Source organism: Hemiscyllium ocellatum, chromosome 39, assembly GCF_020745735.1.
Source record: "Hemiscyllium ocellatum isolate sHemOce1 chromosome 39, sHemOce1.pat.X.cur, whole genome shotgun sequence".
NCBI classification, from domain to species: domain Eukaryota; kingdom Metazoa; phylum Chordata; class Chondrichthyes; order Orectolobiformes; family Hemiscylliidae; genus Hemiscyllium; species Hemiscyllium ocellatum.
In genome coordinates, this window is record NC_083439.1 from 24,232,850 (window position 1) to 24,256,377 (window position 23,528).

General features: G+C 42.7%; 1 protein-coding gene across 4 annotated transcripts in view; it reads right to left on the reverse strand.

The window, feature by feature from the left end:
* Positions 1-23,528, reverse strand: part of LOC132834396 (protein unc-13 homolog A-like) — a 575,505-nt gene that overhangs the window by 66,841 nt on the left and 485,136 nt on the right. For all 4 annotated transcript variants that reach the window (XM_060853271.1, XM_060853270.1, XM_060853267.1 and 1 more), the window contains 3 exons: positions 13,763-13,851; positions 2,229-2,378; positions 1,794-1,917 (listed from right to left, as the gene is read on the reverse strand). In XM_060853271.1, the coding sequence (XP_060709254.1) occupies positions 1,794-1,917; positions 2,229-2,378; positions 13,763-13,851 (363 nt within the window). The remainder of the gene's footprint in view (positions 1-1,793; positions 1,918-2,228; positions 2,379-13,762; positions 13,852-23,528) is intronic.

Below are 23,528 nucleotides of genomic sequence, written 5' to 3' on the forward strand. Positions count from 1 at the left end.
AGAGGGTAGAGATTTAAGGTGAGAGGGGAAGGATTTAAAAGGGACCTGAGGGGCAACGTTTTAAGAGTGTGGTACATGTATGGAATGAGCAGCCAGAGGAAGTGGTGGAGGCTGATGCAATTACAACATTTCAAAAGCATCTGGATGGGTATATAAATAGGAAGGAAGGAATAAAGGGATATGGGCCAAATTCTGGCCAATAGGATTAGATCGGTTGAGGATTTTTGGTCAGTGTGGATGAATTGGACTGAAGGGTCCGTTTGCGTACTGTATAACTCTATATATAACTCTGAGAGGGGATTGTCTTATCAAGTGAGATTGAAAAGTTTAAGCCTGTCCTCTCCAGAGTTTAGAAGAATGAAAGGTGATTGAATTGAGATTTATGAGACACTAAAGGGGATTGACAAAATTGACATGGGGACGCTTGCTTATGTGGAGCAATTTGGAACAAGAGGTTACAGTTTAGAATAACAGATAGCAGATCAAAAACAGAGATGAGGAGAAATTCCTTCTCCCAAAGGTTAATGAATCTCTGCAACTGACTCCCCGGAGTGTGGCAGATGCTGGAACACTGAATCAATGTAAGGAGGAGGCAGACCGAGTTTTTCTTGGTAACGGGTTGAAGGGTTATGGGGGCTTGCAGGAAGGTGGAGTTGGAGCTGAGATGAGATCAGCCACGATCATATCAAATGGCCCAGCAGGCTTCAGGGACTGAAGTGGCTACCCTTGCTGAGTTCTGATATTCTCTAAGCAGGTACACGAGAAGTATCTACAAGACTTGAGGAAAGGACTCATTGTGGAGTTCAAACTTCATTCACTCTGTAGCATTATACCAGGAAAGCTTAATTACTGTCCTTTTTTGATAACAATCAGGAATCTCTAACTTGCCTGGATTCTTGTTTAAATATTTGCAAAGTAGATGTCTGAAAATGAATGCTTTTTTTTCAAAATGTTAACGTTATTAGATTCATTTATTATTAGAATGGAATATTGAAAGAGGAAGGTTTTACTGCAGCTGTTCAGGCTCTTGGGACCAAGTCTGGACTGCTGTGTAAAATTCTTAGGTCCCCTTATTTGAAAAGGGATATAATGCAGTAAAAGCAGCTTCCTATCGGGTTCAATTGACTCATTCTTGGGATGAAGGGATTATCTTATGAAGAAAAGGTGAACAAACTGGGTTTCTCTCCATTGCAGTCTAGAAGATTTTCTTGAAACATTTAAAAAGATTATGAGGGAATTTGATTGGATAAATACCAGGCAGTTTCCTCTTGTGAGGAAGATTAGAATGAGGGACCATAGTTTAAGAACCGGGCTTTCCCTTTCAAGATGAAGAGAGGAAGAACTTTTTATTTCCCTCAGCATTGTAAATCTGTGAAATTCAGTTCCCTGGAAAGTAGAGGTGGCTGGCTGACTGAATTGTTTTGAGTGGATAGGTTTTTAGTAGTTAACAATATCAAGAGCTATGAGGCGGTGGAGAAGGTGTTGTCATAGAGCTGTACAGCATAGAAACAGACATTTTGGTTTAACTCGTCCATGCTGAATAGATATCCTGCATTAATTTAATCCCATTTGCCAGCCCATGGCCCATATCCCTTTAAACTCTTCCTATTCATATACCCATCCAGATGCCTTTTAAATACTAATGGGAAAGTACAATGAAGACCACAACCAAATCTCTCCCTGTCCTTTTTCAATGTCACAGCTAGCCCAAAGGGCTGAATGGTCAATTTCTGCTCCTAAATCTAATGTTTCTATTTTGTTGAAACAAGTATAAATATTCAACCAATACTTACGCTTTGGTCTGTTAATGGAGGCAGAACAATCTTTTTCTCAATGGCATTCAGGACTAATTTCCAAAGTTCTTTCAGAACTCTCTTCAGAACAGTCTTCTCACATATTTTAGCAAACAGTGTGAGGCTGGAGAAAAGGGAGAAATATTGACTGACGTCAGACAGTTGAGACATCAATGGACTTGGATGATAGCTCACAAAAGCTGAAGGCAAATTAAACCCGTACAGAAGCATCCCATCAGCATTTCAGCAATACATAGCTGGCAAGGCCGCTTTCTGATAAGTCAAACTTAAGGGACAAATTTCCAAACTGCTCATCTGATATCGGCATTTCAATACAAGTGATGCAACGTTCAGAAACAAATAACTGTAAAAACTATGAAGCTCAGGATGAAATGACTATTTTTGAGTTGACACATATTCATGGAACTACGTTACTTTTTATCCAGAAGGTCCATTAGTGGCCTCAAGACAATTTCTGCATCCAGGGTTGAGCTGTTCCTGTTTGCAGACACATTCCCATTTCCCCGCATTTGATATAACTCATTGTTCATCTGCTTCACACATTCTTCAATCACAGACTGGAAGCTAAAACAATCAAACAAAGACAGTGATAAAACAAAGCATGTGAAACCAAATATCAAACATTTCAGGCAGTAACATTTTAAAAAATAAAGTGTATCAAGGTTAATGATGTTTGCACAAAATGTTAGTACATTGATTTGACCTTTTCCTTTACCTACATATCCGTTAACATCAAAAAAGGCAGTGCAGGGATTCAGCTTTTAATGCATGAATGACAAGGCCTTTGGTTGCCAGGTAACTGAGTACATTGACATTTTAACAGACGGTGACCAATGCTATTGTTGAGATAAAGTTGAAAATCACACAACACCAGGTTATAGTCCAACAGGTTTAATTGGAAACACTAGCTTTCGGAGCAACGCTCCTTCATCAGGTGGCTGTCCTGATGAAGGAGCAGTGCTCTGAAAGTCAGTGCTTCCAAATAAATCTATTGGACTATAACCTGGTGTGGTGTGATTTTCAACTTTGTCCATCTCAGTTCAACACTGGCTCCTCCACATCATTGCTGAGATAGTACACTTTCCAAACACAATCTTGCGGTAGTTGACCTGAATATCTCAGTTAGTGGCAAACAAAGATTGACAAAGAGAAAGAACAGTCAATTTAGTCAGATATTTATATTATGTTAAGACTCTCAGAAAAATGCCAAGAGATGAGTGGGTAAATTCCTCTCTTTGCGCTCTTGAGGTTAGTATAATAGTGTTTGGGATTTTAGAAACTAGTGCTTTCAATTCAATATGTACTTGATCACATTTAAAGTTATGACAGAGTAGGCCAAAGGGATCTTAAGGAGTTTGTTTATTGTAAACTCACTCAGCGAGTTGGTAAGCTCAGTTGGCTGCACAGCTGTTTATGACACAGAGTGATACCAACATGGGTTCAGTTCTCACATCTGCCAAGGTTACCATGAAGGACTCTCCTTCCCACCCTCTCCTGTTTCCTGAGGATTGGTGACTCTCAGATTAAACCAACATCAGGCATGATCTCTCTCTCATGGGAGAGTGGCCCTATGGTTTAGTAAGACAATGGTTTTACCTTAAACAAAGGTTAAAACATATTTTAAAAAAAACAAAGAACTTATCTCAAAATCTGAAACACACGCATACACCACATACTAGCACATAAGAAAACAGGACCAGGTGCCGCATGAGGGGAGGGGGAATTGGACAGTTCTTAGGTGAAGGCATAATATGACTTAATGCTGAAATTCACAATCCACTTTGGGAGGGTGTGGGTGGGGGTTGGGGGTGTGAGTAGGGGTGTGGGTAGGGGTTGGGGGTGTGAGTGGTGGGGTGTGAGTGGGGGGGGTGCAAGTGGGGTGTGTAGGTGGGGTGTGTTCGTTGGAGGGTGTGGGTGGGGCATGTGAGTTGGGATGTGAGGGTGGGGGCTGTGAGTAATGGGGTGTGAGTTATGGAGTGTGGGTTGGGAGGTATTAGTTGGGGGTGTGTGGGTGTGGTTATGGGAGGGAGACTGTGTGGTTGCATCTGAATCGCTTCAGTTGGTCCTCGGATGTCTATAAACAGAAAAGAGTTTTGAATCTTAAACTGTCTCACTTCAGCATTGGTTCTTTTAATTAGGACTGACCATTTCTTGGCAGAATGGGGATACACCACTTCCAAAGAGAGTGTGACACAGAGAGAGAATGTTACATTCTGCGCATAGCTCCTCTTGCAGATGTTATTGGATATTACTGTCTACTACGGTGAAAAATACAGGCTGATAGTCACGGCTTCACACAGGAGGACAGTTTTGCTATGTGCATTCTGGCTGGTGGCCTGCTTCTATTTGTTATCAAGAGCTTTGATGGTCCATTGTCAGAACTCCTACTTCATTCTGTGATCTGGATCGAGGTTTCAATGCTCTTCTATGCAAAACAAGATTCAGATTTAAGTTTGTGAGAATCACAGAATCCCTACAGAGTGGAAGCAGGCCATTCAGCACACCATCCTCCAAACAACATTCCACCCAGAGTCACCCTATCCCTATAACCTTGCATTTTCCAAGACTCATCCACATAGCCTGCACATGTCTGGACACTACGGCCAATTTAGCATGGCCAATCCACCTGACCTTTGTTGCAGTAACACCTTGCGTCAAGAGCTCTCATCCTCAGAGACATGGTGGGCTCTACATTTCAGACAATGAATGTTAATGTCCAGGTAATTACGCGTGGATAGCCTTTTCAGCTATGTTATGTAAAGATTCCTTTGGATATTTCTAACAGTTTATCTACTTTTAGGTCAGGTGATTTTAGCAAACATTTTAAGGTATCCCAGCTCATGAATAAACATTTTCGCTCAAAATATGGCCCAAGGTTTTTACTTAGTCAGCGAGGTTTAATGATTAGTAGCCTGTATTTTACATCATTATGACAGCTTGAAGTCTGGTGAATGTTATTATGTAGGCAGCCCTTTATGAGTGCAGCCATATTGTACATACAGCAATGGGATGCGTGATTCAGTTTGAGTGGAAAATGGTTGAGAAATGAGGAGGGAAGTGGGATTAATTAGAAGGTCTATTAAAGAGCTGGGTGGGTGCAGGTGTGATTGGTCAAATGGCCTCTGCCTGTGCTGTTATCATTCCAAGACTCAAAGAGAGTGAAGAACAAACTAGATCATCAGGAAAGCTCCTCACTCTGTCAAAATAACACTGTGATCAATATGAACAACTATTTGAATGGCTGAACAAAGTTAAAAATCACACAACACCAGGCTATAGTCCAACAGGTTTAGTTGGAAGCACTAGCTTTCAGTACGCCGCTCCTTCATCAGGTGGTCATGGAGCAGGAGTATAAAACACAGAATTTATAGCAAAAGGGTTACAGTGTAATGCAACTGAAATGATATATTGAACAAACCTCGATTGTTGTTAAGTCTTTCATCTCTCAACCTCGACCTTGGATTCATGTAACAGTACACATGACCCCACTATAAACACACACACACACACACACACACACACACACACACACACACACACACACACACACTCTCTCTCTCTCTCTCTCTCTCTCCTGCATGCGCGCACACACAAGTCTGTGGGGTGAATTTGTATGTGCAGAATGATATTTACAGGTGCATTCTATTGTGCTCAAGAAATATACAACCAGTCGGCAATCAATGCAGGCAGTTAATCCATATAATATTTTCTAAATTCCACTTGGAAATAGAACCGGTCTGAGTCAAGATTGGGATACAGACAGACTCACACCTTTGAGGCATTGGCTGAGCTGAGATGTCACTTTTTTAAAAAAAAACCTTAACTTATCTTGAGAATGTGACATAAAAGAAGTTCTAGGATTTACACATTAATGAACCAAAACTGTAACACATTTTAAAAGATTAAAGACTTTGCAACAATCGAGGATTGTTAATATATCATTTTACTTGCATGACACTGTAACCCTTTTGCTATAAATTTTGTGTCTTATGGTCCTACTCCATAACCACCTGATGAAAGAGCGGTGCTCCAAAAGCTAGTGTTTCCAAATAAACCTATTGGACTACAACCTGGTGTTATGTGATTTTTTTTTAAACTTTGTACAGCCCAGTCCAATCCCGGCTCCTCCGTGTCATGAATGGCTGTGGTACAGCAGCATTCTCCATTCAATGCACAGGATCTGAGCCCAGGCCACACACTTCATTCATTAACAAGCACATTGAACTTTCAATCTAGCAGTGTTCACATTAATAGCATGTAGATTTCATTATTTTATTTATTAAGCAAAAGTAGGTTGGGCGGGGGATAGAGGGGCAGTCTTTTATGTACAAGACAACCCTACCACATTGTCTCACTCATGCTTTTGATTTCTCAGCTTTCTTTGATTATTATGAAGATTTCATGCAAACATTGCCGTCACATCACAGAGATTTCCTGCTCAGTGTATTGGTGCATTTGACATTTTACATGGAATATATTTTAACAGTTATATTTCCCCAGATCATTTTATTATCTTGAAGGCAGTTTGTTACCACAGGCTCAGATTGCAAATTGCTAATGCGAACCTCAGAACAGCTTTTTCTCGTAGAAGTACAAGAAATTGGTTTCCTTGGTGATAACAAAGGGATTGCAGCTAATGACAATTCACTTGCAGAAATTATTCTTTCACGTTTCTAATGAGATACCTAATCAGTATAAACCTCCCAAACCCTTCGATGCAGCTTATGTATAAGGGGTACCTTGAGAAGAAGACCATCCGAGCAGCAGGAAAATTGACATTTCGGGCAAAAGCCCTTCATCAGGAATGAAGGAAGACCTTGTTCCTGTGACAAAGTAAAAGTTCTCTCTGGCACTATAATGGATAGTTGTGGGAAAATATTATATGTTGGAAGAGCCTCAGTTATGCAGAGGTGGCGGCTAAGGGGGAGCACATTACTGATGGTATTCTGTCTCAAAGACCTGGAGTATAAGATTAGATTAGATTCCCTACAGTGTGGAAACAGGCCCTTTGGCCCAACAAGTCCACATCGACCCTCCAAAGAGTAACCCACCCAGACCTATTTCCCTCTGACTATTGCACCTCACACTATGGACAAGTTAGCATGGACAATTCACCTGACCTGCACATCTTTGGACTGTGGGAGGTAACCGGAGTACCCGGAGGAAACCTACGCAGACATGGGGAGAAAGTCTGTGTGGAGTTTGCACAGTCACCAGAGGCTGGAATTGAACCTGAGACCTTGGTGCTGTGAGGCAGCAGTACTAACCACTGAGCCACCATGCTATGACATGACTAAGGCTACATCCTCAGGGTAATGCCTGAATGGCACTGCAACAGAGGACAATAAGGCCAGAGTTTACAAGGAAGTAAGACACTTGCAATGAATTTATTAACATTATGCAAAATTTACCATATGTGGCATGATGAGAGATAGATCTTTTTCCAAATTAAATCTTTAATGGATTACTTTTCCTTTCTTATGGCTGAATTTTATGCATTTTTGGTCAATTCTGAGTCATATTGAGTTCTGTGGAGTTATTCTCACTGTGCGGCTGAGCAGGTTTTCTCTCTGTATCTTACCAAACTCGCTGCACGAATCCTCATGATGAGAATCACATCTAAATTGCTCCCCATCTGACTCAATGATGTGCTCAGAGCAACTTGATGCTCAGTGAAGGTCTTCCTTAAGACCAACATCCATGTGGCTGTGCCATCTTCCAAAGCCTACTCATCATGTCCAGAAACTGTGCTGCTTGGCTGTGGAAAAGGTGGCAGAGAAGGGGAGGCTGGCATCATGCATCACTGAGAGGGACCTGAAGGTCTTTGTTGGGGGATTGGTGGGGGGGGGGTAGTGGAATGGAAAGGACAGGAGTCCTCTCCTGGGGGAACTGGCAGAGGAGGCTAGGCCAGCAATAGGATGCCACAAAGGTTAGACATTGGCACCACAGTCAGTGCCACAGTGCCATCTCCATGCTAAAGAGGACTGGGCAGTAGTGCAGTGTTATCATCAATAATCATTTCCACTCCACTAACGTTCTCTGCTCCCTCACACCTATCTGTTCCAACCAGCTCCCAACAATGCTTCTGCTCTCCCACCCTGCCTGTTGCATAAAGCAGCTTGACTCACTTGCTATTGTTACTCCTCATACTCCCAAACCCCACAGCCTCTCCACGCTGCCTTCTCCCACCCTCAGAACACCCAGCTAACAGTGGCACCCGGCCTCAGCATTATCCTGTCACTGAGATCCCCCAAATCACCCTCTCCTGTCTAGGGACCTCACACACTTCACTCTTCCCCAGCCATCACCTGTGCTGTGTCCATGTGACCACAACTGAACCTCGACCTGCAGTCTGCCTTGCCACATCGTGTGCGTAAACAGAGGTGACGGGGTGACAGTAGCTCACACCCTTCAGCAACCTGACTTTCCTGTGCCAACCCAGACCATGTCCAGACCCCTGGATGGTGGCTGCACATGTCCCTGACAGTGACAGTCCTCCCTCTCCCCACCTACACTAAAGCCTGACCCTTATGGAGTCACAAAGGTGATGCTGAGAAAGCACAGCAGGTCAGGCAGCACCTGAGGAGCAGGAGAAACGTTGATTCTCCTACTCCTCAGATGTTGCCTGACCCTCTATTGTTTTCCAGCACCACCCTTTTCGACTCTGATCTCTCCAGCAGCTGCAGTCCTCACTTTCTCCCTGACCCCTCTGAAGTCAAAGGACTGATGATAACCCACTCCCTGGGGCACAGAGGCACAGTGCCCCTGTGCAACACCACCCTGACCAGACGCCTGACCACAGCCAAATCCTGAGAGCATCCCCCAGGGACCTCACTACTCCCATAAGATACTCAGACCTGTTCCACTGCTTAATGCAGATCTTTGTGTTTGCCATGAACGACGTGGTACAGATACTAGACTGACTTGACACATTGAGGTACACAAGGAAGCATGTGCCTTGACTGAGGACTGCTGCACAGCACAACCACCTACCTAACTATGTCACTGTGCCAACTGCCAATGTAAGGCATGGTGGAGCAAGACAAGGCAAGCATGGGAAGGCATAGTAGTTGGCACCAGATGAAAGCTGAGAGAGCAAGGAAGGAGCCCTGGGAGGCAGCCTGATGCATGCTGTGTTGTGGGTCCCTGTCCCTGAGTGGTGTCTGTACCGAGGCAGTCACTGCTGTTTGCTGGTGTGCCCTCCTAGACCAGTCTGCCCTTGCACAGTGATGTGCCAGTGTACTGGAGGATGCCAGGATGGTGGTGATGACCTCCTGAAATCACAGCGCCAGTGCCTGTGGTGGAAGTGTGTGTATGGCTGGTGCTGGTAGGTGGGCAAGGAGGAAGACTTTTGAAGCAAGCGGCCAATTCAACCGAGCCAAGAACCTGCCCTGGTTTGTTGTGAGGTGGTTTTGCGATGTCTAGTTTGCAGCCTGGAGCAAGCTGAGCTGTTACAAGCCGGTTATCAAACGGTGAAGAGCTTCAGTGGGGCCCAGCCTGGTGAGAATCTCAGCACACTGCCTGAGAAAGTGAACAAGATGTGGCGAGATGGTCTCAGCATAGAGGCAGGCCTCAGTGAATCTCATCTGATTCTAGCACACATTGCAACATGGTGGGCACTCTTCAGAGCATGGTAAGCTTTTGGCCACTGTTCACACTCCTTTTATATTTAAAACAAAGCAGAGGATTTCAAATAAGGACATGGAATAAAACAGTGGGGGAACTGTAGATAAGAGAGAATGGGAAGGTAGCCACAGTTGAGAGTGTGGTGCTGGAAAAGCCCAGCGGGTCAGGCAGCATCCGTGGAGCAGGAAAATCGATGTTTTGGGCTGGAGCCCTTCTTCAGGAAAGAGAGTTTCCTGAAAAAGGGCTACAGCTCGAAACATTGATTCTCCTGCTCCTCGGGTGCTGCCTGACCTGTTGGGCTTTTCCAGTAACACACTCTCAAAGCTGATCTGCAGCGTCTGCAATCCTCACCGTCTCCAAGGTGGCCATAGGGCAGGAAAGACATTGGAAACAACTGGGTCTGAAGGAACAGCAGAACTCATGGTGTGTACCATAGACTGTAGACGTTTTGATTTTCACTGTACCTTGTTATGTACACACAGTGTTGTGCACAAGGCCGTGAACAGCAGATAATAATCATAATGCACCATCACCGACTTCCACAGAACACTGAGGACACAGTTAGTCTTTTAGGAGAATCTATACTCCGTAAGGAATGAAACACCAATATCACTCCTGTAACTGGCAGCTACGGCTACAACCCTTCCAGGCAAATTAGGTAAAGGAATAGCAATAGGATTTTGAGCTGGAATTAACAGGAGATATTACTGTTGTAGGTTAATGAAGAACCTTTTAATACTGCCCTTAAACTGAGTGCAAATCTTAGTGGACATGTGTTATACATTTACAGCAGGATATCAATGTGGAACTTCTGTCATTGCTTGCAATACTGGAAGATGAAGAAGGGAGTGGGTGGAAATTTGGAGCAGAGGCAGAAGTGATCATCATACTTAATGATGGAGCAGTCTCAAGAACAAGTCTGACCCTGCTCCTATTCTCTACACTCTTAGAGCCTGGGGGCTTTGTTGCTTCGATGTGTGTGATGACATGAGGAGTTTTTGGTACTGTGGAGGCGATCTTCGGAGACGTTGCAACACTTGTTTTCTGTAACTCGGGTAGGGAGAGGGTGAGAATACAACACGAGGCAATTGTTAAAGGGCTGCATTTAAAATACTGTGCCGCCTTGGTTTGAAGATATTTACTCCTAATTGAAATGTAAACTTTGAAAGCCACCAGTTCACTGAAATCACCCCCACAATGTGTTTTGTAGGAGAAGGCTACCCGCAACCTATGTGAAGATAGGTCTCCATGTACCATGGGCAGACTACTGAAACATCTCAAACAGTCAAAGGGACAGGTCTGCACCCACCACCCCCTGATAAAACCTCAGCTTCTGTTTACATTTTGCGGACAATCAGGGTTCTGCACTGGGACAGATCCTCAGTAACTGCTATCAATTCCCTTGCAAGCTAATCCTCTTGGCTTTGTGGACCAGGAATGACCAGACATTGGAGTCCAAGGTCATTGAGCCAGCAAACAGAATGTCAGCGATCTGGATAATATACTGCTGTGTGGATATATAACTCTCTGGGAAATATCACCAGGGTTAGGTTGGAATATAGAGCAGGTCAGACGTTCAGTGTGACAGTAACACACAGGGCACTGGTCATATGCTGGATGGACTCTGAAGGTCTAGCTCCAGCTGGTGGCATCATTTGATGGCAGCTTCTCTCTCTCACTGTGTCCAAGGCAGGTGAGGTAATTCACAAGACATTGTTAGATAGGAGCCAGGCAACAGCTGGTCTCATGGGGATGCCTAAATTGAGCAATGGGCTTGAAGCCAGGAGCAACCTGCAGCATCAGTGCTACTGTTACAAGGGTGCAACAAACAGATACAGAAAAATGAATGAACTGCTCTCATCCACAATGTTCAGTTTGTCAAATCAAGGAGGACAGAAAAACTCCTAACTTGTGGCAAGTTGCAAACTATGTTTAAGTGGTGAAATTGCAGGCTGACATATTAGAGACTGCCCAGGTCCCCATTTTGTATCGATGTTCAATAAACGAGGACATGTACTGCGAAAGGCAGTGGGAATTGTGGGGCTGATCTCAATCAGTTGGCATCAGTTTTGCCAGCTTCTCAAGCCAGCTCATGTTTCCAAAATATGGTGATAGACTTATCAACTGGTCAGCTGATGACCTGTTGGTCCAAGGCTATAGGCATTGAGAGCTGCCACTGAAGGTCTCCTCAGGCCTCAGGTTTGTCCGGCAGTATCAGGAGGTGGAGAAGTTGATGTTTCAGGTGCAACCCTTCTTCAAGACTGGGGTTGGGTGTGGGGGGAGGGGGAGCTGCAGATAAAGGGGGAGGTGGGGGCAGGATGGTGAAGTGGGGATAGGTGAAGACAGGCAGAGGGTACAACATGGTTGGTCAATGGGAGGAATGAATCCCAGTGGTGGCAGGGAGTAGTGGGGGGTGGATGGAAAGGGAGTCGGGGACAGGGTGGGAGGTTACTTGAAACTGGAGAACTCAATGTTGAGTCCTCTGGGCTGTGGGCTGCCTTGGCGGAAGATGAGGTGTTGTTCCTCCAATTTGCAGTTTGGTTCATTGTGGCAATGGAGGAGGCTAACGATGGTCATGTCGGAAAGGGAGTGGATAGGGAAATTGAAAGGGCGGTGACTGGCAGGTCAGGTTGGCTCCTGGGGCCCCAGTTGCGATGTTCGGTGAGCCGTTCCCTAAGTTTACGTTGGCCTCTCCGATGTAAAGAAGGTGACATCGGGAGCACCTGATGCAGTAAATTAGGTTGGAAGAGAGTCAGGTGAACCTCTGTCTCACCTGGAAGGACTGTTTGGCCCCCTGGATTGATATGAGGGGGTTGGTGTACTAGCAGGTTTTGCATCTCTTCCGATTGCAGGGGAAAGTATCTGGGGGTTCAGGGGAGGTTGGAGGGGAGGGAGGCGCAAACCAAGGGAATGGTCCTTGCAGAAGGCAGAGAGGGGTGGGGAGAGGAAGATGCTCTTGGTGGTGAGGTCAAGTTGGAGTTGGCGGAAGTGTTTAAGGATGATGCATTGGATGCAGAGACTGGTGGGATGGTAGGTGAAGTCAAGGGGGACTCTGTCTTTATTGCGATGGGGGGGGTTTAGAGCAGTGGAATGGGGAATAGAGGTGGTGCGGTCTGGATGACAGAGGGAGGGAAAGCACGTTGTTCAAAATAGGTGGACATCTGGGATGCTCGCGGGTGGAAGGTCTCCTCACCCGAGCAGGTGCGGCAGGGATGGAGGATTTGGGATTATGGGATGGAGTTCTTGCAGAGAGAAGGTGTACTCCAGGTAGTTATGGGAGTTTATGGGTTTGTAGCAATTGTCTGTGTGGAGACTATCGCTGGAGATGGAAATGGTGAGGTCAAGAAAGGGGAGGGAGGCACCTGAGATGAACCAAGTGAATTTGAGGGCAGGGTGGAAGTTGTGGGTGAAGTACCAGCAATTAACCTTTGCGTTGGCAACAAGATTACTCTAATCTAACAGGGACAAATAAGAGGTCAAGTCAGATTCCTCTACTTCACTTACTCTTCTAAAGATGAAATTTCTTGCACCTACACAGCAATGTAACTGGCAATCTGACATCTGACAGAACACAACTTTTGGAGGCAAATAGGAGTGATGGAAAATTATATATCCGGATGCAACTTTCTGGCCATTCACTTAAGTTTCTTAAATTACTGATTGGGAGGCCTGGTGTTGAAGTGGCACAGCATCCATGACCTAGAGTCAGAAACCTCAGGTTCAAGTCTGCCTCTCGGGTTCAATGGACAGGGCAGGTGTGTTCATAATGCAGCCAAACAGGTTGAGTATCAATTTGCAAATTCTTCCAACACACACCAACAGAAGGCAGTAAAAATGGGAGGAGTTCCTAGTCAGCCATGTGACAAAGAGAGAGAGATTGGATATTCCTTCATAACTAGTCACAGTTGCACACCAAGCTTGCACTGTAAATTGTTCTGTTGCCACAGGAACTCCAAGTCCTCGGAGAGAGTGGGGGGGTGGGGGGGCAGGGAGTAGTTAGCTCAGTTAACTGAACATGTGGTGAACCAGATTGATGTCAACACCACACGGTCCAAGCACCTCAATCACATGGGTTGATGTGGGATCCTCCAGCCTGTGATAGTGATTAAGACACTGTAGATCAGATCTAGCCTCAAGTACAGAACTCACAAAGAAGACGAAATTACTAATAATTCCCCAAAATACACCTTTGAAAGACTCTGTGTGATGTAAAGCAACTGGAATGACATACCCTTTCACAATATTAGAGAGGAACATGTAAAGTATTTGTGCAACTCATTCCTCATTTAGCCACTCAACTATTTCCACTATAATTACTTTACCTCGTGCCAAATGTATAACTCAGTTCATCCAAGACACCGTTAAGCTTGACTTGTAACTCTTTCAGGATACCACTTGCCTCAGCATCAAGCTGAAAAGGAAGCAATCAATCATGAAATGGCAGACACGCTATCAGGTAGTACACTGATTTCAAATAATGTTTGATCTAAAGCTTCATGTCAATTGTGGGATAAAGTTTTAAAGCGATGAATACTTGAGAAGAGCATCAATCATATTTGCTGTCTCAGATTTTATTGCTTTTTCAAATCAATTCAAATGAATCTGAATGTTTTATTTATCTGTAGATTGGGTGGAAAAAAGGTTCAAATCAAATACTGGTTCTGGAACTAGATGCTTTAGAACAGAGGTGATTAATTTTGGCTACATGCTGTAATATTACGTGCAAGAAAACAAACATAGATGGCATTAATAACCAGAAGCTTAAGTGCCCAATCTGCTTAGTATTACTTTATTGGGATTTATTCGATTTTGAGAAATGTTATGACAAGTGTTGAAATGTGCACAGGGGGGGCACAGTCATAAGCGAAATGATTCAATTCTCTTGTTCTCAGATGAGGCAAATCTTCATGATTTTCTGATTGCACGGCTGACCCCTTTAACCCCCAAAAAAACCACAGCAGCCTGCTACTACAGAACTGATCTGTTGATTACTCTGTGCAGTGTAAATAGGACTGCTATCAGCTGTGCAACAGACTTATCAGACTTAAACCCTTTATTACAACACAATTAATCTCATACAATCACTTTATCCAACCGCATCATAGTCCCGAGAATGATAAGCCAAGAAAACTTGGCAAGAAACAACAATGTGGATGTGCAATAAACCTGCACCAAGGATTCGCAAAAGAATCTCACACATTAATGAGTTTAGTTCTTTGGTTTTAATTGAATCCTCTTTCATGGCATGCCCTATATCTGCCCATATAATTTTTCCACCTTAACATTTTATGCCTCATTAAATGCATTTAGTTGAGCTCCATGCTTGGCTATTGACTAGGCTGGATGCTAAATAAGGGGAAGCAAAATTGCTGACTGTACTCCAGATGTGGTCTCACTAGTAACTTGTACAGTTATAGGAAGACTTCCCTCCTCTTATACTACAACTCCCTTGAAATAAGGGCCAACATTCCATTAGCCTTCTTAATTGGAACGGTTAAACCAATCACCATTTGGCATGAGATATTTTGTGGAAGCTATTTTAAGAAAGGCTCCACAAACCTGCTCCACTGTTCAACAGAATGATGGCTGATCCAATGTTCCTTATGCCCAATTTCCTGCCCTTTCCCCATAATCCTTGATTCCCATATTGATCAAGAATCAGGTTGTAAGTTTGCTCGTTGAGCTAGAAGGTTCTTTTTCAGACGTTTCGTCACCATGCTGGGTAACATCATCAGTGAGCCTCCAGTGAAGCTCTGGTGTCGTGTCCCGCTTTCTATTTATGTGTCTTGGTCTGTTACGGTGGGTGATACCACTTCTGAATCTTTTTCTCAGAGGTTGGCAATAAATACATCATTTTGGACCCCATTTACCAACCTCTGCGTACAAGAACCAGAAATGATATCACCCACCCTAACAAACCAAGACACATAAATAGAAAGTGGGATGTAACACCAGCGCTTCACTGGAGGCTCACTGATGATGTTACCTAGCATGGTGACAATATGTCTGAAAACAAACCTTCCAGCTCAGCGAGCAAACTTACAATCTGAATATCAACCTGAGCTACAAATCTTCTCAAAAATGATCAAGAATCTATCTGTCTCAGCCTTAAATATACATAAGGGGTCTGTCCCCACAGTGCACTCTGTGGAAAGGAGTTGCAAAGGTTTCAAGCATCTGACAGAAGAAATTGCTCTTCATCTCAGTCTTAAATTGGTGCCCATTTATTCCGGAACCATACTGTCTAGTCCCATGCCTCTCCCATCAGGGGAAAAGTCCTCTCAGCATTTACACTTTCAAGCCCGTCAAGAATTCTATACGATTCAATGAGATCATCTCTCATTCTTTGAAACTCCAGTGAGGTAAAGTCCCAACTTGTTTAGCCTTTGCTCATAAGACAATCCATCCATACTAGGGATCAACCCAATGAACTTTCACTGAGCTGGCTCCAATGAAATATCCTTTCTTAAATAAAGGGAAGCAAAATTGCTCACAGTACTCCAGATGTGTTCTTACCAGTAACTTGTAGTTATATGAAGACTTCCCTCCTCTTATACTCCAACTCCCTTGAAATAAGGGCCAACATTCCATTAGCCTTCTTAGTTATCTGTTGCAGATATGTGCTAACTTTTTGTGGTCCATGTGCAGGTCACTCCAGGTCCCTTTGGGTTCAACTTCCTACAGTTTATCTTTACTTACACAATATATTTTTGTTGTCCCTTCAAGAACAACTTCACAGTGTCCCACATTATACCCCATTTGCCAACTTCTTGCCTACTTACTAAACTAGTCACCTTAATCTAACTACAAAGTTCTTGGGCCATTTTGACACATTGACCATGGCTAAACCTCATGTGTGTGAGGAAGGGTTTACTTTGCAACGGATTATTTTCATGGCCTTTAAACAGATTTTGAAGAAACTAAAGCACAGGGATTACAGCATTTCCTTGGGGAGTGATGGTGTTGGTTTAAATTTTTTGTTGTTACATCTATCTCACAAATTTCATAAACCCACTGAAAAGTCAGATTTGGCTACTTCTTGATTAATTCACGAAAGTATTGTTACATTCCATTTCTAATATGAACAGATGAAACTAGCAGCATGCATCAGGTATTGAGAAGAGGTTACATTTGGTGCTGACCAGTCAAACATGCCAACTCAAGAATGATAGTGAACTACAGTCTCTTGTATTGAAAATCTGACACTATAGCGAGATACTATGTTACCTTGTGCATCACACGATAACATATACTGATTCTGCATAGGATGCATTTTGAATCTTAAAAGATTTTGGTATTGCAGTGATCATGTTTCAGTTATAAATAAATGCAAAAAACTATACAATACAACCTACAATTTATCTAACTCATTTCATTACGCAATAATCAATGTGTTTGAATCATATTTCCAATGGAATTAGTTGTATCAAATTAAAATATTTTTATGAGTTTCCCCTTCCCATGTTTGTTATCATCTTCAGAACTTCAGAACCTTTCCTTCAGAACTCTCCATTCCTTTTACTCTGGCCTCTCAGGTCTCCCCCAACCCAACCCACATGCAGGGATGTTTACTCCCTTCAGATGTTTACCGCCATGTGATTCGCAAATATTTATAGCATAACAAGAGGCCATTTAGCTCTCTGTGTCTACACTGGTCAACAAAGAGCTGACTGCACTAATCCCATTTTCCAGCTCTTGGTCCATTATCCTTGTGACCTGGCAACACATGCCAAAATCTAAGAACTGACTAAATATTACAAGAGTTTCTCAATCACCCTTTCAGACAGTGAGTTCCAGTCTTGCACTCCCTCTTAGTGAAATAAATTTTGTTCAACTCTCCTCTTAGCCATTGCTTAAATTTACCTTAAATTTATATGTCCCCCCCAGGCCCAGTTATTGACACTCTAAGAATGCAATAAAAGTGCCTCCTAATCCATCCTTCATAATCCATTATAAACCACTCATGGGTGCTCTGATGAAGCATCATTTAGATTTGAAACGTTAGCTTGCTCCCTCTCCATGGATGCTGTCTGACCTGCTGTGATCTCCAGCATTTTTTGTTTTCAGTACAGATTCCAGCATCTGCAGTGATTTGCTCCGACACCTCTAACAGGTCTCCTTTCGACCTTCATTGCCCCAAGGAAAACACCACAAGCCTATCCAATCTTCCTTCAGAGCTCTGACCCTCCAGCCCCAGGCAGCATCCTGGTGAAAAACTTTAATCACTCTCATGCAGTCATATCTTAACAATAATGTTATGGCCTAACCAGCATTTTACACAGTTCTAGCATAACCTCCTTTCTCTTGAATCCTATGCCTGAGCTACTGAAGGCAAGTATCCTGTTTGCTTTCTTAACTACCTTTGTACAATAAAAAAATTGCCACTAAGAATTCAATTGGAACCATAACTTTATAACACTTTGTTAAAACCAACAAATGAGGAATAAACCATCAAAATTGTCCACTTGTCTGTTATTCTTATTGGTTAATTCATAATACTAGTAGAAAATAGTCCAGTGTGAACAGAGAAAATTATTGCCTCACTGATCAATCCTTTCAAGTCCTGCAGAAATGTGCCAGGAAGTAAAACATATTCCAGCAAGAAAAGGGACACATAGATTAGAAAGTAATCATAGGAGCATATGATGACAATTAGAAGCTCAGGTTGCTTGCAGTGAATGAGGAAGGTTACACGAAAGATCAGAAAAGTAAAGCTGAATCATTCATGTGAAGTAGCAACATGGAACATAGACACACATGGTGCAAACTTGTGGTTATTATAGAAAAGAGATGCAAATAAAACATGAAGGCAACACTGTCCAAAGTCATTGAGGATGCAACAGTAAAGGAACAGAGTTGAAAATGATTTGGAGATGCCGGTGTTGGACTGGGGTGTACAAAGTTAAAAATCACATGACACTAGGTTATATTCGAACAGGTTTAATTGGAAGCACACTAGCTTTCGGAGCACCACTCTTTCATAAAACCACCTAAAGGAGTGGCGCTCCAAAAGCTAGTGTGCTTCTAATTAAACCTGTTGGTCTATAACCTAGAGTTGAAAATAGAAGGCTACATATATAACTTTAGGTACATCAGAATGGGAGGATCTGAGGTTCAACTCAGTACTTGTCTGGTTCTAATGACTGTAGGAGTAGTCTAAACAATGGCGCAAGTGGCGTTGGTCACTCTGCAAACCATTAATGGCATCTGAGAGGGTGACTGTAAGTCTGTTCAGGACAGTGCATTCAGAGCATCAACAGTCTGAGGGATAGTGAAAAACTGAGTTTCTACAACTGTTCTGAGTATGATAATTTATGACGTGTGAAATGAACATATCGACAGTGTGTTGTAACAAATGTAGTTGAGGTATGTTAGGATAAGTATGCATATATATGCATAATTTATCATTTGCTTTTATCACAGAGCAACAGAACAGAGTCAGCTTCAAGGTAAATAGGAAAAGTTGAATCTCTCAAGTATTTACTGATATGGATACAGGGGTCGGTCAGCCCAGTTGACTGGATGACTGGTTTGTGATAAGAGTGATGCCAACAGTGTGGGTTCAATTGCCACATTGGCTGAGGTTAGCAGGAAGGACACCTCCTCCTCAACCTCTCCACTCGCCTGAGATGTGGTGCCCTCAGGTTAAATTACCACCAGTCATCTCTCTCTGATGGTCTGGTACGACTATGGAAACCTAACTTTACCTTAACATAGATATACAAGCACTGTTTTCATAAAGAATAGGAGCAAGGGCAGGTGAAGAGGTACGTGTTGGAGCAGGGTAGAGATCAACCACAATATATTCCCCTCCATCTTCATTGATTTGAATCAAAGGCTGGTACTGCAGCATGTTGTGTGGCAGTACACACTCTTGTATTTAAAAAGTTAGGTCTAGTGTCAGTCAGATGGGATGACAGAAAACAACGGGCTAACGTGGAAGATCCAGAGTACTTCTGGCTTCATTGTGAAAACGTGCAGCATGATCCTTGCTCCTCTTGCAGCTTGCCAGGTCAGCTAGACATCAGTTCGAATCTGCAGATGGAGAAGCAATGGCTGACTAGCCACATTTAAGACCATGAGGCACAGGGGTAGAAGTAGGCCATGCAGCCCATCAGGTACTCTCCCACTCTGTGAAATCACAGCTGGTCTGATCACAAGGGATGCTCACAACAGTCAAGAGGAAAATATATGAATCATATACTTTGAGGGCACAACTTTACTTTGGAACTGTATAGCGGTTTCAAATGTAGCATTCAAATTGGTAGCATTCTCACTTCTGAGTCAAAGATTTGTGGATTCATGTTCCACTCTGGGCAAGAAAATCCATTCTAATGCTGAACTAAGGGTGTGCAGCATTAATGGATGTGCATCTGTTGTACACAATGTTAAACTGAGGCCCCGTCTGCCCTCTAAGGGAGATGTAAAAGATTCCATGGCACTATTTTGGAATAGAGAAGGGTAACTTTGCCCAGTGTCCCACGCAGTAGTTATCCTCCAATTAATGTCTCAAAGACAGACAATGGTAATTGCTGCCAGTGGGACCTTGCTGTGCCCTGATTGGCTGCAGCAGGTCCTGCAATGCAACAGTGACAATGCTTTGAAAGTACTTTACTGGCAGTAGAGGGTTTTGGGGTATCCAACAGTTGAGAAAGACATTGTAGAAATTTAAGACCGTTAAAAGACATTTGCAGGTCATATCTTTTCATTGCACAGAAAGGAAAATGTCAGTAACACTCAAAGAAATGTTAACTGTTTGGACCAGATTATAACTCAGTATAAGTTGTTGGGTTCTGAGTGAATTAAAGTCTCACCCTTTAACTCCAGACAGGCCTGCAGCAACCACACTGATGAACGTGGTGACATTCACGATTCTTTGTCCCTCTCTGCAGATGATTAGCTTTCCTTAATGATCTTCACTGGCCAGAAGATGTCCCTCAGTTATGGCTTCACTGGTCAGCCAGATCTCTCTACTGCACTAATTCTCTGCTGTACTTAGAGGGCATTTAATTCCCAGTCACTCAGTCTCCACCAATAACCATTACACCTGCACTCCATGGCAAAAAAACCCTCCACACTGTTCACTTTTGTCACTGGTATACAGTAGTGACTACTTAGAAATTTGGCTACACCTGAATTGTTTGAATATCAGGTAATGACCAGGTATAAGTATTCACTTTTCAGTTTGACTGTGCGCCAATGGATTAATTATCTTAATTTTAATAACAATACAACAGTGACTGCACTTCAAAAGAATCATTCATTCCACTTTGTGACATTTCCCACGTACAAGATAAGGTGGCATATAAATGCAAATCCTCTTTGTCTTCATGAACAGTCAAAAATTGACTTCTGCCCTTTTTGATAAGGCTCATTAATTGGTATTGGAGAATGAGAATTCAGAGAGCAACATTAGCTGTGGATGACTAGCCTTTCAATGTCCTCTGCCTACATCCCTCCACTTACTTGCATCTGTTTTACTAAAATTTGTAAAACCAGGAATGACAGCATCTAAATTGTTTTAAATGATTTGATAAGATTTCTAAAGTACTGCGGGCTTAATATTGGAAATTTAATCCTTGAGCACATATGAAAAAAAATGCTATTAATTTACTGAAAGTAATTGATAGAGAACATTGCTATGTGGGCCAATCCATCTTACGGATTTATTTGCGTGTATTTCGCTTCACATATTGAAACAAACTTAAAAGCTATTCAGGAGGAGTTGATTTGTTCAAGACTTGTCCCAAATATTCTATTCCTTAATTAATATTATTTTTGAAGAATCGATGGGCATATTTTTGGCTTCCAGAAATCAAAGCAAATCTGATTAAATAAAGTTTTCATAATTAAGTTACAAACAAAAGCTGGAATTATTTTAAATAAGGCAGTACATGGACCAGCATTCAAAATGGGGCTTTAACCTGCTAAAGTCAACTGTTCAACTACTCAACTAGGTGTCTTATTAAATATTGCAGCACGACGTCTGAGGTGTCTCCAGACATGTTCACATCATACCATGCAATATTAGGTGCAGTCAATATATTGTTAATATTGAGGATGTGTGTTGTGTTCTAATTTCACCTACAGTTTAGCATATCTCTTGTAAAAAGATCTTAAATTCTCAAGTTGCTTAGAATGCAATGCATAATGTAATTACAAGTACAGACCAAGGGCTAAAACAAAACAACAACATAAGGAACAGGATATGTGTCTCATTGAACCTGTTCCTCCTCTGTTTATGCTTCCATAGATGTGGGAGTCATAAGCAAGGTCTGTATTTGTTGACCATCTCTCAGTTCAATTAGGAAGATGGTGGTGAGCAGCCATTTTGAATCAATGTAGTCCAAATTGTGAAGGTACATCCAAAGTGATGTTAGTCAGAGAGCTCCAGGCTTTTAACCTACCAACTCTGAAGGAAAAGCAATATAAACAGTTGTTCGGTATATAGAATGACTTTTGCTGTAATAAGAGACATGTCGCGTTTTGTTTTACACTCATCAGGGCACACATAAGAATGCTAAATTTCAAAGGGAGCAACAATTTATACTGCATGAGTGCTGAATGGTTGAGTATTGCCATGGCAAATGCATCGGAGAACAATTGCCCCCATACAGTTTGTTGGTAATGCAATAGCAAGGTACATATTCATCACAAATGCAGTTGCAGTGTCTATGATGTTTCTGGCAGCAATGCAGCAGCTAGATTCCTGCATCAAATAAGACTGGAATTGTACTAATTGCAATGCAGAAATTGTGACTTGCTTAACACAAATCTACAGTTAAGGCAGAAGTTTTGTTTATAAAATGTTTAGATCCTTGATATAATGACATACATTATGACAGTTGCAGCCAGCAAACAAAGCAGCGAGGGGAGTGGTGAGCAAGACTGTGAGGGTGATGGCAAGGGCAGGAGTTACCCTGGCAATGAGGGACTGGTGGGGGTGGGCAATGAAAAGATGGTGAGCAGGGCTTGGTGAGCTTGGAAAGCAAATGAACGAAATAGAGAAGGTACAAGTTAGACACACCTCCATTTTGCGAAGAAGAAATGCATCAAGTGTGAGGTATCAACTTTGATAAATAAAGAAACGGAAGAAAAACTTAAATTGAGAATCACTTGCAAGAACAGCAAGCAAGGGTCAGCTTCCAAAAATATGCCGGGCAGAAGTGTGGCCTTCTCTTTATACTGGAGTGAGGTTTCAAACTCACCTACACTAGATTACGGTCAAGAATGCCTATTCCACCTCAGTAAAAACACCTCCCTGCACCCCCACCTCACTTCATGGAGGCTGAAACACTTGGCCACATCCTTTTCCATTTTTAAAAATCACACAACACCAGGTTATAGTCCAACAGGTTTATTTGCAAGCACTAGCTTTCGGAGCACTGCTCCTTCATCAGGTAGCTAATGGGGAGGGATCATAAAACACAGAATTTAAAGCACAGTGTCATGCAACTGATATGATATATTGAATGAACCTAGATTGCTGTTATGTCTTTCAACTTTCAGAATGGGTTGCAGGTTTCCAGTCATTAATATGTAAATCCCAGAACTTCTTTCAAGTCACATTCCCAAGATAGCTTAAGGTTTCAACAAAAAAGGCGAAATCTCAGTTCAGACAATGCACTAAAGGTGTGAGGTTAGAGTCTTTCTGTGTCCCAACCTTGTTTCAGACTGGTTCCATTTCCAAAATAGGAACTTATAAAATGTCACATGGATTTAAGATCATCAGCAAGGCAGCCTTTGTGAGGAGCCGGGGGAGTAACTAAACGAGTATTTTGCATCAGTGTTTACTGTGGAGAAGGACATGGGAGATATAGAATGTAGGGAAATAGATGGTGACATCTTGAAAAGTGTCCAGATTACAGAGGAGGAAGTGTTGGAAGTCTTGAAACGCATATAAATGGATAGTTCCCTAGGATCTGATCAGGTATACCCTAGAACTCTGTGGGAAGCTAGGGCCCCTTGCTGAGATATTTGTTACAATAGTCACAGGTGAGACGCCACAAGACTGGAGGTTGGCAAACGTGGTACCATTATTGAAGAAAGCTGGTAAGGACAAGCCAGGGAACTATAGACTGGTGAGCC